The 18,064-nt window shown below is 35.5% G+C and overlaps 1 protein-coding gene across 50 annotated transcripts in view; it reads left to right on the top strand.

Annotated features, from left to right (window-relative positions):
* Window positions 1–18,064, top strand: part of LOC424473 (hornerin-like) — a 76,525-nt gene that overhangs the window by 30,985 nt on the left and 27,476 nt on the right. For 10 of the 50 annotated variants that reach the window (XM_025152931.3, XM_025152930.3, XM_046944963.1 and 7 more), the window contains exons 12-39: window positions 558–599; window positions 2,061–2,102; window positions 2,993–3,028; window positions 3,716–3,751; window positions 4,861–4,899; window positions 5,595–5,612; window positions 6,152–6,187; window positions 6,677–6,718; window positions 7,772–7,801; window positions 8,089–8,127; window positions 9,325–9,360; window positions 11,609–11,650; window positions 11,925–11,954; window positions 12,272–12,307; window positions 12,846–12,893; window positions 14,123–14,155; window positions 15,535–15,558; window positions 15,948–15,989; window positions 16,244–16,273; window positions 16,390–16,425; window positions 16,546–16,581; window positions 16,695–16,730; window positions 16,846–16,881; window positions 17,049–17,084; window positions 17,209–17,244; window positions 17,361–17,396; window positions 17,517–17,555; window positions 17,903–17,947. In XM_025152931.3, coding sequence (XP_025008699.2) covers window positions 558–599; window positions 2,061–2,102; window positions 2,993–3,028; window positions 3,716–3,751; window positions 4,861–4,899; window positions 5,595–5,612; window positions 6,152–6,187; window positions 6,677–6,718; window positions 7,772–7,801; window positions 8,089–8,127; window positions 9,325–9,360; window positions 11,609–11,650; window positions 11,925–11,954; window positions 12,272–12,307; window positions 12,846–12,893; window positions 14,123–14,155; window positions 15,535–15,558; window positions 15,948–15,989; window positions 16,244–16,273; window positions 16,390–16,425; window positions 16,546–16,581; window positions 16,695–16,730; window positions 16,846–16,881; window positions 17,049–17,084; window positions 17,209–17,244; window positions 17,361–17,396; window positions 17,517–17,555; window positions 17,903–17,947 — 1,017 coding nt within the window. The remainder of the gene's footprint in view (window positions 1–557; window positions 600–2,060; window positions 2,103–2,992; window positions 3,029–3,715; window positions 3,752–4,860; window positions 4,900–5,594; window positions 5,613–6,151; window positions 6,188–6,676; window positions 6,719–7,771; window positions 7,802–8,088; window positions 8,128–9,324; window positions 9,361–11,608; window positions 11,651–11,924; window positions 11,955–12,271; window positions 12,308–12,845; window positions 12,894–14,122; window positions 14,156–15,534; window positions 15,559–15,947; window positions 15,990–16,243; window positions 16,274–16,389; window positions 16,426–16,545; window positions 16,582–16,694; window positions 16,731–16,845; window positions 16,882–17,048; window positions 17,085–17,208; window positions 17,245–17,360; window positions 17,397–17,516; window positions 17,556–17,902; window positions 17,948–18,064) is intronic. The other 40 variants (XM_046944972.1, XM_046944973.1, XM_046944969.1 and 37 more) reach the window with 23 other exon arrangements.

The following is an 18,064-nucleotide window of genomic DNA, read 5'->3' as shown; positions in this document are numbered from 1 at the left end:
ACTGAGCTTCCCAAGAATATATTTCTAACTACTTACCAATAATTATTTGTGAATTATCAGGTAAAATTCCATTTGTCCATTTCCATTACTTATAAGAGGAATTACCAGACATTGAGAGATTACTTTGACTTATATGCTAAATTCAGACATTTTCTTTCCTTCATAATAGATTCTCTTTTCTAAAGACTAATTTTTTAATCTTGTCATATAACTGCCTGAAGTTATTATTTTTATTCTAAAATATGAGTCACTTAGTATAACAACCCTTGGACTTTGAAAGGCTGCCTGACCAATGACATTCTTATATGAAATCCAGATGATGGCTAATGTTTCATAATAAAATAAGTGTTCCAGACAGTTGTGATTGAACAGGTAACTTCTGTATTTCCTTGTCCCACAGTTGTTTGTGCACGTTGTCAGCTGCTTGGCTTTTTGTGCCATAAATAGCAAGAGTTTTGTGGTGTTTTCTCTTTTTTTCATGACCACGCTTTCTTTCTGCCTGCTGTTTTTTTCTTTTAAACGTAGGAATAATTTACTGTTTGTTTTTTTGTCGTCAGACTGGAGCAGTCTACACAATAAGCAAGACTGGATGCGTCCCGGTAAGAACTGTTTACTTTATCGTAGCTGATATAACTATACTTATAGAAACTTCAATTATGTTATTTGTGTGAGTATTCTTAAGAAATTTCTGTTTCAAAAGGAAAATAATGGAGAAAGCTAGAAGATAAGTGGTATGAAGTAGTTGGGAAACTGGGATGTTACAAAGCTTTATAGAAAATGTATAGGCTTAATCAGTGAAAAAAAAAAAAAAAAGGATTGGAAGAGTTACTTTTTACACTGAAGGGTTTTTGTTTTTTTGTTTTTTGTCCTAAAGTAATGATCATCATACAAGTTCTCTCTTTTTCCCTTCCACCTAATTTAAGACTGGTTGAAATTGGTCTACACATTCTAAATTGTTCCTCTTCTTCAAATTCATCATACAGATATCTACAATAACTAAGGCCGTTTCATCTCACATGTGGCATGGGCACTTCTGAATTTATTACCCTTTCAGAAATCAATGAAAGATGGCAGAGTGCTGTAATGTTGCTGAGTAGTTCAAACACTTCTCAGAAGCATTTGCATCAAGATGATGACTAGTCATACAGGCTAAAATATTTTTATGCCAAAAAATGGAAGTTTTCATTTCCTTTCAGCATTTACTAAATAAGATCTCTATTTTTCAATTCAAAGTAACTTTGTTCAAACATTTTCTCGATATATTAAAAAAAAAAAAAAAAGAGGAAAAAACTTGAAAGGTAAATGAAATACTGAAATTAACTCTTTTTATGTCACTGACAGTTATTTCCTTGTTTATCATATTATGGCTAGTAAACAAAAATAAGTGGGTCCTGTAGTTGTAATGCTAAACGCTCATAGTACAGTAGTTGAGACTGCTCAGCACCAATAAGGACAGTGTTTCCAAAAGTGTAAAACATTCATGCCATTAGTTCTTGTAAAACAAAATACATTTTGGAGCATATTGGAGTTTTAAAAAGGAAAAACAGAATTACAGTTTTGTGAGAGTTATTGTGTTTATTAATAATAGGAGATTTGCTTTATAATGAGAACTATTACTATTTATGCTGGACCTTGTTATTTTTATATTTCATTGCCTCTGAATAAGGGAAGAGTTAACTTTTCTTTATATTTAGTTTCAGATTCCTAATTTTCCCATTCCTCCATAGGTACATATTACACAGTCAGTGTTTGAATTACAAGCATTTTTTTTCAAATCCTTACATTTATTTATATTAAAATAATTTCCTAATAGTGTGAGTTTTAAAATATTTCTTGAATTCCACTAGATATTCCCTGATGTATAAAGTGGTAGCGTGCCTTGCTCTTACATATGATGTGTGGGTGTTTACACATTAACAGTATTAATTGTATTCTCCTTATCATCTGTTCCTTACAAATTCCATGTAAGGATCAGTTAAAACTGAGGTTGTCTGAAGCACATCTTTTCCTTTAAGGTAAATATAGTAGAGAAATAACTGCTTGGTCTTTTTTCTTCCTAGGGAGGTGCTGCCAATGCATATAGCCAGAATGCATGTAAAGATGTAAGCTGCTTATATGTTTACTTATTTTTACTTTTATTTACTTTACTAATTACTTATTACTATGCTTATTAACTCACCTCCTCATTGCACTTTGCAGTAGATTTACTTATGCAGAGTTAGATTATTTTTCCTAAACATACTAAAGAAAATGCTGGTGAGCTGAGGTACTATTCTGAAATTCATAACAAGAATTAAAAGGTATTACTCATTCACTGTCTCAATGAAATCTTGTTAGTCTACCAAAATTTCAGAATTCTTTCTTAGTTCTTATTGCGTGTAATCTATTAGTGCAAACCTGTTCAGATATTGCATAGTAAGTCCTGGAATTTTTCTTAAACAATCTTTATGTTTAAATCCAACAGTTCTGTGTTTAGTAGGGAAACATACGTAATCAATCACATTTCTTTTCTTCTCGCTTTAGGAAAAGAAGCATTTTTAAATCTAACTTATTTTCCATTTTAAAAATAATGGAAGGATCTAAAGAATCTGTCAGAAATACGATACATTTTGTACTGCCTGCTTTGAAATGAAACTTAGCTAAGAAAGCACTTAATCGTATGATTAACTTTAGGTATAAGATTTGTTATATTAACTCTGGAATATTAAATGATTATTAAACTATTTAAATTATTATCTTTGTTTAGTATGCAAGTGTAAACTTAATTTGTGATAGAGTAACATTAATTTTGTGACTATCAGATTGCTTGAAAAACTTTACTGCAATCATCGTCAAGCACTTTCAGAATAGTTTTGTGTTGTCCTTGATTTGTTAAGTAGTTAAAATTAAGTTCATTTGAAGTGTAAATACTCTAAGAAGAAAAGCAATTACTTCAGGCTATAGTTAACCAATGATTGTGGAAATAAATAACTGATTCATATTTTGTTTTCAGAGTGCATCCTCATATGGCAGTCTTACCTACGGCCAGGTAACTATGTGCTCTCCAACATGCTTTCATTTTCAGCATGCTAAGCAGCTGCAGTCAACTTCTACTGACCAACAATAGAATATATGGAGTGTCTTCAAATAGTTACCTATTATATCTGGAAATGACTTCAACAAACAATTTACACATTTAGAGTAGGCTGTGATGTCATCTCTGCTAGAAGATATTTACCTTTGTTTTGTGGCTCTTGCCTATGCAATTCTATTTGTGATTTGATAAAATAGAAGAATTTGCACATTATGTAATGCTCCATTTGAAACATATCTATTCTTATAGCATATCCTATTTATACCAACTTGTGCTTCAACAGGTAGATTATTTTTTTAGTGGTTGTTTTATTGTTTTTCTTGTTTTCAATGAAGGTAGAAGTGATTCATTTTTTTCTACCAGCAGTTTATTTTTATTACAAACAAACCTTGTCATGTTTGAAAAAGAAATAAGCCAAGTGTCTCATTTCTTTTGTTCATTTGTCAGTTAACAGTACACTCCTATTTTCCTTCAAAATGTTATTTTGAATATTAGTGATATTATTTGAATATTATTTGAATGTTAGTTTAGGAATTTAGGGAAATACCGTAATTATCTCTAACATTCTTGTGGAAGGTAGTGCTGTAGTTAATTTGTCAAACATTTACCTAAGCAAAATATGTCTTCCTGTATTCTTTACAGTCTGTTCCTGCAAGTAGTTCAGATTCCAGTAAGAAGGTAGGCATGCCTTTTCTTTTTAATTCAAAGGAGAAAGAATTCATATGGGTGTAACTTGGCATGACTCCTTTTATTTTAGTGGTACTATTAAGAAAAATTGATTTGTATGATTGGAATCAGTTTGACTCTTCATTGCCTTATAGTGCTTCTCTGTGCAGTGGTGGCTTTTGTTGACAGTTGACTTAGCTGTATCTAAAATGTTAAAATTTCACAATTTCTATAGGGATTTTTAAATTTAAAAAATAAGGTTGTGATTGTGATGTAAAAGGTTCATACCTTTTAAGGTTACAGTTCATGTAATGATTTTTAAGATAAGTCTGAGAAAATAAAATCAATAAGAATTCATGTTTTTGACTCTTAATATTTTACCCAGACTATTTCTCTCAGTTCATTCCCAAGAAGCTCAGGGCTATGATCAATAAACATACGCTGTGACCATTTATGTCTTCACAGTTAATTTTTTCCATTTTAATTTCCTCTTCCTTTCAAACTGTACTGATAATTTTTGATAATTTACATTTTTAAAAATTCTGCTTGCTTTATATTCTTTCCGTGTGATTATATCAGCTCTTCCTTTCTACACCACTGGATGATACTGTTTTCAGTTAAAAAAATAAAAAAATAAAAGCTTCTGATCAGAAAACATGAATATCTAAGCAGAAGACTAATATCTAGGACTGAACATCTAAGCAGAAGAATCTATTGCATTCAAAGTTATTAGAAAAATGAAGCCAATAGTAATACTTCCTATAGTGGAACACTGAATATAGACTGAATTGATCTTCCACCTCTTGGTGTATAGTAAAATATCATAAAGGACACACAAAAACCAGTGGATGTAGTACATTACAGCCTTTATAGAAGAGTCACTGTCTGATTGGAAGCAAGTCTCCTTAGGCTCTTGTGTAAACCTTGTATATGTTCTTCTTTGATTGGTAGTATACGATAAGAATTTTTGTTAAAAATGGTAGTACTTTTTAAAGGTAATCATCCATAGTATTATTATCTATGCTTGTAAATTTTGAGAATTCAGCTTTTTGTTTTTGTTTTTCTAACATATTTAAAGAACGCCTGTGATGAGTAAACAGCTTTCTCCATTCTGTCTGCAGGTAGTGGTCATTCCCAACAGCAACCCGTTTCCGCCTGTGGTAAGCAGTTTCTCTCTACCACTCTCAAGGTTTTGACTCAAAGAGCATTTAAGTAGCTTCATGTTTTAATTTGTCAGAAAGATTTCTCACACATATGGAGATAAATCTTTGTCATACAGGGCTTATCCTAGGAACATAATTACTTCCAGGGAAAGATGATAGTGAGATAGCAACTGCATCTACATGATAGAACAGGCTAAGTATTTAACCTGAGTTGTGATTCTATGATTGCTATTACCACTCGCAGAGATATTTGATTATATTCAGATTCCATATGTCTCAATATATATAACATCCACTTTTTTGAATAGTTTTGATTTTCTGCTTCTACTGCAATTTTCTTTGTAAATTCACTTCTATTCTTATTTTTAAAGTACTGAATTTCCACTCTACTTACTTTGAGTTCATAATCAGCCAAAAGAAACTTTTACCTTAATGTGGTTAAAGTGAATTTGTATGTCAAAATTGATATGTATGTGTTTTTGGTTTTTTTTCTGATGTCCACTTCCTACTCAAACTTGTTCCAACCTGAATGAATATTAAAATCCATTTCTAATTTATTATCCTTCCTATATCTTTCATCAACATTTGGTCATATGCTGCACCGAAAAGACAGGGCCCTTTTTGTGCTGCAAAATCTTGCTTAGACAAGCCTTTGTGCAGAATACTTAAAAGATTTTTGTTTTCATTTGCAGCGTCATACCTATCCCCAGGTAAGCATACTTTTTTTTTTTTTTAATGATTTCTCTAATGGTGACATATCCCTTATAGGGTCAAACCTGTTACTTCAAAATGGTGTCTACTACCGTTTTGAGTTTGTCCCTCATAACCCAAAACTGAGCACAGTAACTGACTTGGACAGAAACTAAATTCAGGTGTGTGGTGATGTATGTCCAATACAGGTGATAATTAGTTATATTTGAGTGGTGATGATGTCTCAACTTCACTCACCCAATTTGGAAAAACTAAACTAAATGGTAGTGCAAAAAGCTAGAGCCTGTTCTCTTTCAAGAGTTCTTTTAGAAGGAGATTTAAGCATAGGAAATTACTTCAGGTAGTGTTGGGCTCCTTCCCCTTCTGAGCTGAGGATAAACTAGTTTAGTACTGGGTTTTCAGAATACAATGCATAGAACATCACATGTGCTCCCTTTTCCTTTATTATCCCAAGCAAAGTGGTAGAGCTAGAAATTTTCTGTTTAACAAATCAAATAAAATGATCTCTGCTGCTTTTTTTTCCTGTTCTGTTTTACAGAGTTTGGGCAATTCTGCTACTAGGATCGTAATACAGGTAGATATTCTTTCTTTCATGGCCTTTGTGCTTTATCTCAAGTTCTGCCTCGGTAAACTAAGCAGCGACTCATCAATTTGGGGATAAATGAGTATGAGTATCTTAAATCAATGGCACACAAACTGCAGTGATAAAGTAGATGTGCTTCTGTAGTTACAGCAAAGTGAATGTCCTTTTTGGTTGCTGATCAATGATCATTGCAGCTGTGTTCTGTAAGCACAAAACATGAAAGCCTCTGTATTTTAATTTCCCAGAAATACCACAAAATGACATAATGTATTATATAAATAACTGTCATTGTGAAGTATACTTGTATGCTGAAGTATTTATCACTGTAGAACACTGAGATGGCATAAATAAAGCAAGGAAAGACATAAGAAACTCACTCAAACTGTCCAGTAGGCTTAAGAATAGAGTTTCTTCAATAAATGTCACGGTACATAAGTAATTCCTCTTTAAAATGAATAACATTATTTTGTTCCTGTATAGAGTGGACAAAGACAGCAAGGCAGCAGTTCTACTTATGTTCAGGTAGGCAAAATTAAAAAGGAGTAGAAGTATGCCTCTAGACTTCACTAAAATAGGGTCAGAACAATAATATTTTCCTACATATATTCTTAAATGTATTTCACAGGTTGCAGGTACTTCAGTTGCTTTGGGTTTTGCTTTTCTTCTTTTTCGTCTGTAGTTATTGGTGTTCAGCTCCATTTGGTTAAAATATTCATAAATGTATTTCTGTATGTTATTAGTTGAAGTGAAATGACTGTGTTCAATACAATGTGTCCTCTAAAATCTGTGGAAAAGTCATAATACCATGCCAGAAGTGTTTCTAGGCTCAGTATCACAAGAAGAATCCCATACTGGTAGATTCAGACCTCACATGTATTAGACCACAAATTTCCAGAAGTTGTGAAGGATGAAGAATGATAGAGAATCATAACTCCATGCTTGTGTGCAACAAGGTATTTCAGGCTTACTTCAAGCCTCACAGCTAAAGCTACCTGCAGGAAGAATAAATGGATAAAAATATTAACATGATGATAAAAAAACTTCATTGTGGAGTAATGCATGAGAATATTCTTGGTGTGAACAAAGGCACTAATTTTTACTAATTCTTGTGCAGTGGTGTTGAGGGAGGACAGGGAATGAAAAAATAGTCAGCATTATCTATACCACTGCAAGTAGTGAGAAGTTTGGCCAAGAAGGTCTGACTTCTGAGGCTCAGTGCCACAGGCATCACAGGTATCACGAGCATAAGGTTATCTTAGTGTAGGCCAACCTACACAATCAGCAGCAGTTCTTATGGACAGGTAAGCAAACTGAATGTTATCTAAGAAGTCCTTCACTGATCTCTCTGTGATCAGTGGGACTGACAGATTCTTCAATAATGAAGTTTCTTTTGGCATAGTAGGATGATACATTGTACGGGTGATAGTGTACTGCTTTGTCTCCTTTGGCTCAGGAGGAGCCTTGCTGGGTAACCTTTGTCCAGCTGTATTTGCATGATCATTATGCACTTTATAAAAGCCTTGTCAAAGAATGTCATTGCTTTATAAGGTGGTCACTATCTTCTCTTTCTTAAAGGGTTCCCGAGGCAGCCAATCCTATGGCCAGGTGAGTTTGCTTTTTTTTTTTTTTTTTTCTGAACTTTGAACTTTTGTGTAGGGATCTGCCTTTCAAAAGAACATTGGTTGTTTGTTGGTTTGAGCATTGTTGATGGTTTGTTTGTTTGCAAATTTGCTTGTATTTTCCTTCTTGGTGTTTCAGGATAGTTGCTGGTTTTTGGTCATCTCACAGGATTACCATATAGGAAAACAGAGTATAGAATGGAGGAACTCTACTGGGCAAAATTTTATTTTTTTCTGCTGTAATCATTTACAAATGAATTCTTTCTTTTCTAGCAGATCTCTCCGCTTCAACCTGGTAGTTCTTATGGCCAGGTAAGCATTAGTCAGTATGTAGCATTTGAGAAAGCGGTGTCTCATAGCACTGCAGAACTTAAAATCACTTAAAGTGATGTTTCTTTTCTGTTTATTTTGAGTTCTAAAACAAACCTCCAAATCCATTTCAAAACTTTTGTTGTGAAAATGATATTTGTACTTTTTTCAGTAGATATCTGCAAAAGCATGGGTTCCTGTCTCTTTCTAATCTTTTAAAAGGACATGAAACTTGAAAAAGTATGGTAGAAATATTCTCCTTGGTGCTGTTTTTCTTCCAGCTGATTGACATGGTAAAAGATAAACTTATAGTCTGTTCTTCATTGTCCACTTCGATCACAGAACGAAGAAGTGTTTAAGGAGTTAAAAAACATTGGATGAGTTTCTCCACTGCAGGCAGACTTGATCTTATAGCCTTCAGCTGTAAGATACGTGTCCTTTTACTGTTGATATGTGAACTAAAGCATTGTGAGGTAGATATAAATTTTCTTATGATTTATGTCAAAGTAGAAAAAATATAGAAGGTGGTTCAAATCTTTTTTTGTCAGTTCCTGTCTTCATAACTCTCCAGACAGCTGTGGCATAGTTGTGCTCATATATGAAACATTTCCTCTTTTATGACGCTGTATTGGAGGTAGATTACACGAGCAGCTAATAATTATTTGGTGTCTTTGTTACTGAAAGTTTTTTAAAAGACATTAGCATCCTTGACTAATTTGTTTGACCTGCTACTTTTAAGTACATCCTTTTGTTTTCTTTATATTAATCTATACTTTTAATGGAATTTTTGCTAATTCTGTATATACCACCTTTATTTCTCCAAAGAAGAAGGGAATTATGCAACAGAGCTCCATCAAAAATACAGACGTGTCAGCATTGCAGCTACCATTGGCCATCTAAGTACAGCTTCTGTGAATCAACAGGCAAAAGAAACATCCAGAAAGTGTTGCACCCTTTCAATGTCCTGAAAAGCTTCCATAAGCCTAGCATCCCATCTGAGATGTAAAACTAATCTGTGGTTGTTGTTTGATATGTACAGTATGCTGGGATATTAATCCTGAATAACACATATCAAAATAATTCTAGCTTAGAAACAGTAAATTCTGTCTTATTCTGTTCTTTTTCCATAGAAGAGATAAAAGTGAAAGAGGCATCTGCATCACAAATAAAATAATTTTGAATTGATTTCTTTAATTACAGGTCTACCAGCCACAAGGAGGTACTTCCTATGGCCAGGTAAGCATAGGCAGTCATCAGCCAGTATACAGCATCTGAGATAGTTGAGTTCTGTGGCACTGCAAAAGCATTAGCAATCACTCAGAATCTTGACTTTTTTTTCTGATAGTATGTTCCTATGTTTATAAATTATCCACATGGTATTTATTTGTATGGAATTCTGGCATCTGAAATCATCTCATTCAGCATCATTGTGCTGGTCAAACTGAACAGTAAGAAAAAAATGTACGGGCAGCGGAAACAAGGACGGGCATTGTGGAAAGAGTGTAAGAAGGCTGCTAGGCTTTGTAGGGGTAGTCAGGAAATCCAAGGCCCAGCATGAACTGAACTTTGCTAGGGATGCCAAAAAGAACAAAGAAGGCTTGTACAGGTACCTCAACCAGAAAAAGATAGTCCAGGAGGGCGTATTCCCCCCCCAGTGAGTGACATAGGCAAGCTGGTAATGACAAGGGGAAGGCTGAGGTACTTAACAACTTTTTTGCCTCAGTTTTTCTTGATGATTGCTTGCCACATGGCCCTCAAACATTTGGTCTGGTAGGAGGGGATTGGGGAAGTAATGTTCCCTACCACTGTAAGTGAAGAGCAGGTTCATGACCACCCGAGGAATCTGAACATCCACAGGGCTATGGGCCCCAGTGAGATGCATTCCAGAGTCCTAGGGGAATTGGCTGATGTGGTTGCCAAGCCACTCTCCATGATTTTTTCAAAAATCATGGCAAACAGGTGAAGTCCCTGGTGACTGGAAAAATGGAAACATTGTACCCATTTCTAAAAAGGCTAAAAAAAGATGACCCGGGAACTACTGACCTGTCAGTCTCACCTCTGTTCTGGGGAAGATCAAGGAACAGATCCTCCTGGAAGCTATGCTAAGGCACATGGAAGGTAGGGAGGTGATATGAGAGAACCAGCGTGACTTCACCAAGGACAAATCCTGTTTGACCTACCTGATGGCCTTCTATGATGGTGTCACTGCTTCAAAGGACAAGGGAAGAGCCACTGATGTCATCTATCTCAACTTCACTAAGGCCTTTGACATGGTACCCCACAACATCTTTCTATCCAAATTGGAAAGATATGGATTTCATGCGTGGACTATTTCATGTCCAAAGAACTGGCTGCAGGATCAAGTCCATAGAGAGTTGGTCAATGGCTCCATGTCTGGATGGATATTGGTGATGTGTGGTGTCTGCTGGGGGTTGGTGCTGGGGCCGATACTCTTTAATATTTTCATCAGTGTCATCGACAATGGGGTTGAGTGCACTCTCCGCAAGCTTGCTGATGACACCAAGCTGTGGGGTGAGGTCAACACACCAGAAGGATGTGTTGCCATGCAGAAGGACCAAGGCAGACTTGAGCAGTGGGCCCAAGTGAACCTCATGAGTTTCAACAAATCCAAGTACAAGTACCTGGGTCAACGCAACCCCCCATTACCAGTACATACTGGAGGATGAAAGGATTGAGAGCAGCCCTGCTGGAAAAAAACTGAGTGTAACGGTGTATGGAAAGCTGGACATGAGCCAGCAATGTACGCTGGCAGCCTAGAAAGCCATCCTGGGCTGCATCAAAAGATGGGTGACCAGCAGGTCAGGGGAGGTGATCCTGCCCCTCTACTCTGCGCTGGTGTGGCCTCACTTGGAGTACTGTATCCAGATGTGGAGTCCTCAGTACAGAAGAGATGTTGACCTGTTGGAGTGCATCCAGAGAAGGGCCACAAAAGCGATCCATGGAATGGAACACCTCTCCTATCAGGACAGGCTGAGAGAGCTGGGGCTCTTCTGCTTGGAGAAGAGAAGGCTGTCAGGTGACCTGATAGCGGCCTTTCAATATCTAAAGGGGAGCAACAGGAAGGAAGGGGACAGACTCTTCAGCAGGGTCTGTGGTGATAGAACAAGGGGAAATGGCTTCAAGCTCAGGGAGGGTAGATTTAGGTTGAACGTAAGGAAAAAATCTTTTACAGGAAGGGTGATGAGGCTCTGGAACAGGTTACCTAGTGTTGTGCTTGATCCCCTGTCCCTGAAGACTTTCAAAGCATGGCTGGATAAGGCCCTGGGAAACCTGATCTAGCTGTGGTGTCCTTGTTCGTTGCAGGGGAGTTGGACTATATGGCCCTCTGAGGTCCCTTCCAACTCTAATGATTCTATGTTGCTATGACTGTGATGTCCAGGAGGAAATTCTGGCTCTTCAGCTTTTGCTAAAACAAACTGGTCACTTACAAAAGGATACTAACCAAATGGTTTCCTTGTCCTAGGGTGGGCCAACCTACACAATCAGCAGCAGTTCTTATGGACAGGTAAGCAAACTGAATGTTATCTAAGAAGTCCTTCACTGATCTCTCTGTGATCAGTGGGACTGACAGATTCTTCAATAATGAAGTTTCTTTTGGCATAGTAGGATGATACATTGTACGGGTGATAGTGTACTGCTTTGTCTCCTTTGGCTCAGGAGGAGCCTTGCTGGGTAACCTTTGTCCAGCTGTATTTGCATGATCATTATGCACTTTATAAAAGCCTTGTCAAAGAATGTCATTGCTTTATAAGGTGGTCACTATCTTCTCTTTCTTAAAGGGTTCCCGAGGCAGCCAATCCTATGGCCAGGTGAGTTTGCTTTTTTTTTTTTTTTTCTGAACTTTGAACTTTTGTGTAGGGATCTGCCTTTCAAAAGAACATTGGTTGTTTGTTGTTTTGAGATTGGTTTGTGTGTATGTGTGTGTGCAGAATGTTTACCTTTTGTTTATTTAGTTTTGGTTTTATTCCTCTTCAGTGTTGCAAGATATTCCAGGGGTTTTGGTCATCCCAAGCTACCATGTATTAAAAAGTACACAGAATAACTCTTATGAGGATGTAAGCTTTTCTGTTGTGGTTTTGTTAAGACTACAACTTTAGTTACAAATGGGTTCTTGCTTTTCTTACAGGTCTATCAGCCGCAAGGTGTCACTTCCTATGGCCAGGTAAGCAATAGTTAATTACTGGCCAGTATACAGCGTTTGAGAAAATGAAGTGCCATAGCTCTGCAAAAGCATTTAGCTGTCATTCAGAATATGTAATTTAAAGGAAATTTTCTTCTTGAGTGTAAAGCTCATTTTCATATAACAGTTACATTGCACTGAAAGATAATGCATATATGTATTGTCCTCATATGTGCATTGAGAGTTCGCTGAGGTTTGTTTCTTGAAATAACAGAGTAAGTTGTCATTAGAAGTGAGGTTTTTTTTTGTTTGTTTGTTTTTTAATGGGTCTGGAAACAACAGGCTCAACAGCAGCTACAGAAAGACTGGGAAGGTCTTTCTCACATAGAAAGGAATACCTGTAGATGTCATCTTACATCCACAAGATTTTGCAAGGAAATTCACAGCAGTTCTTATCTAGTCTTCCTCCTTTTAAGCAAACAGCTGAATTCCTTTAAAATTTATTTCTTTATTTGAAATGAGGGAAAATTATATTTGAATTACTGAGGTGCTTTTTTTTTTTTTTTTTTCCCCTCCCCAACAGAGTGGATCTCCTTCTTCTTCAGGGGGCAGTGGAGGTTGTGGACAAGTAAGTGCCCTTTCTCCAAGGCATTTGAAAACTTGACTCTGCTTTCTGTGTATTAGTAACAATTTTTCAAGAGACTGTGTAATGTCTTTTAGTAGGAATCTTTTTCTTTTGTTGTCACATGAAAATATCTAGCTGAGAGGTCTTCAAGAGATGGGATTTGTTGATCATTGTAACCACAATGAAGTGGCTTCTCCCATATACAACTACATGCAGAAGATGAACATGTAGATGAACATTTGCCTACTGAGCAAACAGATGAAACTTTGTTTTAGAGTGAGTTTTGAATGTTTCTCTATATAGGATGCAATAGGCAAAAGTAGTTTATATCCTGGTTTCATTTCAACCCCTGTATTCTTAACAACAGTATAAAGACTGTTACCAGTAATAAGATCCTAGGTGAAGAGGGCATGGATGCAGCCTTGACAATAAACTGAAGTCCAGATAAAATACATTGAGGAAAGCAGTGAGACTAATAGAGATAAGTACAGAAACCTCTAGCAAAAGTATTAGATTAGTATGACTTCAGTATGAATGAAAATACATGGGTGAAAGCATAAAAAGCAATGCAAGAGTACTGGTGATATGTACCAGTGAGCAAGGATACAGTAACAGCAATGAAATTGAAAAAATGTGAAGAAACACTGAAGAATGTGTTGTTTCCACTAAAGCTGAATCACAGATGACAGCAGAAAAGCTGTGCTTTTAATAACAGGAGGGCAGCAACCAGAATAGAACACATTGTACTGCTTCTCATCTTGCTATTCCAAGAAGGATGTATGCAGCCAAAACATACCCAAAACAGGGAAATGAAAGGCAGTAGCCCTACCTAAGATCTGTGATGAGTGAATCTAGAAAGATTCTGAGGTGGGTGGTCACACCGCAGTGGCTATTCGCTCCTCAAAGGATTTCCCAAAGTAATCTGTTAATATTTGACAATCAAGAAGAACTTAGATAAGTTAATAGAAGCATCAGTTGAAAAAATACCTCATTTTTCCACATTGCAACCAAATGATCCTGCTTTCATTATCTGTGTTTTGGTGTTTATAAGTGGATGGGTATGGAACAGAAAGAGGGTAGAGCCACTGACTGAGCAGGTTAAATAAAATTAAACTCATTAAACTCTGTTAACTTTTGTTTTGTTAGAAACTTTAAGAAGAGAACTAGTTATTTTTCCAGAAAATGAATATTTGAGGATTTACCCTTTTGTTTGTTTTTTTTTTTTTTGTCAGGGTACTTCATATGATAGCAATCCCTGCCACCAGGTAAATAGACTTCCTCTAATTTTAAGTCAGATCCAAAATCAGTTTTGCCACTGACTCAGCTGGTACTGTCCTCAGATTCGTGGAGTGCAAGTCCATATAATCTTTACTAACTGTGGGATTAGAACTAACCTCCTATTCACAGGAGCACCACAGGAGCTTCGTGTCCATTTTCCTATCCCCTTCTTTTTTCTTTTTCCCCTAACATTGTCTGAATGAACTTCAGAGCTGCTTAACAGACATTATGTAAATCAAGGATGGAGCTCATAGTTATCTGAGTAAACATTTTAGGAGTGCCATTTGAGATTTCTGAAAGTGGGAGTACTTTAACTCTTCATTGAGTTTGTGCAGTGAGGAATCAGTAGATAGTGTATATTTGTTATGATTTTTCATGGCTGGAACTCCAAAAATCCCTATCCTGTAAGATTTCTTCTATTTTCAAAGGAATAATTTATGTGAATGCTAAGTCTGTAATAAAAAAAAGCCCTGTGCTCTCTGTTTTTTATTATTCCTATTACTTCTCTTGATTCTTACTGATTTTTTTTTTTTGTTCCACAAGCTAAGGGAGAAATCAGTTGGGTTTAAATATAATGTGTGACTGCATAGCAACAACTGCATGACTGCATGACAACAAATATAATGTATGACTGCATAAATATATACTGTATTTATAGATGATGGTTTAGTATACTATCATACTATAGTATATACAGTTGCATATGTAATATTATAAGTGAAATATATAGGTAAACAATAAAATATTTATAACTTTTCAAACTTTTTATAAAAAGTAATTTATTTCTAAAACTAAAGTAATTACTTAAATTTATTCCTTCTAAAAATTGCTAGACATTGAAAAACAAAGTACTTTTTTGGTTTGCTTCCTTTTGTTTTTTCTACATGAAGTCTCAGCCCCATTTTACCAAATATTCTACTCACAACTCTTATTTCACTTTGAGGAGTTATATTCCTTTTTGAAGGAGTCATATTGAAACATATGGAGTGTATTATTTAAATCCTTTTCCTCAAAGCCCCTATATCTTGAAGCTTCTTATGTACTAATGCTATCAGAGGAATACATGTAAATAAGGTTTTCTACAGGAGAAGAAAATATACATTCTTTAGATGCTGTTCTGAATGAAGCATACCACTACTAGGAATTAATTAAAAAGACATATTTATGCTACCTTGCCATGTGTCTCATGGTGTATTTACTTTTGCAGTCTTAACAATCCATGCTTACTAAGTTAGAAATCATACCTTCATTGCATATCTGCCCATGCTCTTTCTTCCTCTGAAGGAAAAAGTATCATAAGTTTCATTAAATCTGTAGTCAAACAGTAAGTGTAAAAATTGTGCATAATTTTTTGTTTAATTTATAGGATGGATCTCAGAGTGGTAGCCAGGTAGGCTGCTTCTTATTTATTATCCATTGATCAAAACTGTCTAATAAGTTCTAATCCATAGTATAATTTTGTTAATTATGAGGGTGTAGATTCTTGCATAACCTCCCCATCTCCTTTAATTAATCCCTAGTGCTTTATATCAACCCTGAAACTTACATAGAAAGAACTCTATAACCTCATAAAACTAACTCAGCATTCTTATACAATTCAGTTCTACAAGTGTAATAACTGTTGCTATATTGTTTTCGTATGGTGGATCATACACCTCACAAAGGTATGGTGGTAGCCAATTATTTCTTCTCAATGAGGTTTTATTTCACACAGATTCCATAAGCTCTGATCAATATTGTATCTGTAATGTTGTAATATTCAAATTATGTTGTTGTTAGCAGGGCGGATCATCATCCTCACAAAATTATGGTGGCAACCAGGTAGGAAGAAATTGACTTTTCTCCTGTCAAAAGTTGTTATCCTATCTGATAAGAAATTTTCACCAGATTTATTCTGCATTCTTAGGTGGCTATTCTGTACCATGCTTGACTAAGATGCTGGTATTGCAGTTACTGCCATCTAGAAAGTTGTAACTGTTCAAAATAATCTCTGGCAATTGTTTATTATAGCTTTACAATCCCCAAATGAAATCACAGTTTCTTCTGACATTGGTTTTGCATTTGTTATTTTAAAGGGAGGATCACAAAGCTATGGTAGTGGCCAAGTAAGTAGTGCTTTATTTTACCAATTACAAATTCCTACATGCTTTAGCCTCTGATCAAAATCAGATTTTCTGTATCCTAATATTCTCTGATCTTGATTGGCTGGTTTGTTTTAAAGGGTGGATCATACTCACAAAACTATGGTGGTGGCAAAGTAAGTGAATGTTTTATTTCTCTACTTAAACATTACATCCTACAAGCTTTGGCCTCTGCTCAAATTGAGGTTTCCTGTGTCTTTGTTTTCTCTGATGTTGGTTGTTGGTTTATTTTAAAGGGTGGATCCTACTCACAAAACTATGGTGGTGGCAAAGTAAGTGAACGTTTCACTTCTTTATATATCGCACCCTACAAGCTTTAGCCTCTGCTTAATTTTTTTTTTAATTGTAATTTTCTCTGATGTTTGTTGCTTGATTTATTTTAAAGGGTGGATCACCCTCACAGAACTACGGTGGTGGCCAAGTAAGTTATGCTTCTGTACTTGTAAATCACATCCTACAACCTTTAACTTCTGCTCAAAATCAGGTTTCCTATATCTCTATTTTCTCTGATGTTGCTTAGTTGGTTTATTTTAAAGGGTGGATCATATACACAAAACTATGGTGGTGGCAAAGTAAGTTATGCTTTATTTCCTTACTCATATATCACATTCTACAAGTTTTAACCTATGCTCGAATTCATGTTTCCTGTATCCTAATGATCTCTGATACTACACGGTTGTTTTTTTGTTTCTTTTTTCCTGTTTTTATTTTTTTGGGTTTTTTTTGTTTGTTTTTAAAGGGTGGATCATACTCGCAAAACTATGGTGGTGGCCAAGTAAGTAGTGCTTTACTTCACCAATTACACAGCACTTCCTACAAGCTTTAGCTTCTGCTTAAAATTGTTTTGTATTTTTCTCTGTATTGTAATTTTCTCTGATGTTGGTTGGTTTGTTTTAAAGAGTGGATCATCTTCTCAAAACTATGGTGGCAGCCAGGTAAGTTACACTTTACTTTCATACTTATAAATCACATCCTACAAGCTTTAGCTGCTGCTAAAAATTGCACTTTTTGTATCATTATTTTCTCTGATTTTTATTGGTTAATTTTAAAGGGTGGGTCGTACTCACAAAACTATGGTGGTGGCCAAGTAAGTAATGCTTTATTTGTCTTTTTATTCATCACTCCTTACAACCTTCAGCTTCTGCTCAAAATTGGGTTTTCTGTATCATAATTTTCTCTGATATTGTTCCTTTCATATGTTTTAAAGGGTGGATCATCCTCCTCTGACAGCTATTATGATAGTCAGGTAACTACTTATTTATTTCTTTTTTCTAGTTATGTATTATTTTGTGCTGAATTTTGTAGATGCTATTTTATTGCGTCATCTTTTCTTAGATGTAATAAAAGGTAATAATTTCTGTGCTCTTCTTATTTTTTTTCTCATTTTTCTTCTTCTGAAGAATGGAACACTCCCTGTCAGCATCTATTACAACCATGTACTTGACCGCTTTTTTTTTTATAAAAAACTTTAATTCAGCAAGCAGTTTTTTGTTTTCATGAGCCTCAATTCTGTCTTAATGAGTGCAAGATCAAAGTATCTTTTTAACTATCAATTTTACTAAGGAAATAACTGGATATCTGATGTCCATGTAGGATTCACAGGATTTCTCAGATGATAATCCCAATGCCTGTGATGATGTGAGTATGCTTTCTCTAATAAATTTTCATCACAAATCTATTCATATAGATGAGAAAATATTACACTACGAGAAGCAGTCTTGTGAACAGATTTAACCAGAGGGAATATTTAGTCTT

The sequence above is a fragment of the Gallus gallus genome, chromosome 8 (genome assembly GCF_016699485.2).
Source record: "Gallus gallus isolate bGalGal1 chromosome 8, bGalGal1.mat.broiler.GRCg7b, whole genome shotgun sequence".
Classification (NCBI taxonomy): domain Eukaryota; kingdom Metazoa; phylum Chordata; class Aves; order Galliformes; family Phasianidae; genus Gallus; species Gallus gallus.
This window is presented reverse-complemented; position numbering and strand designations above follow the sequence as displayed.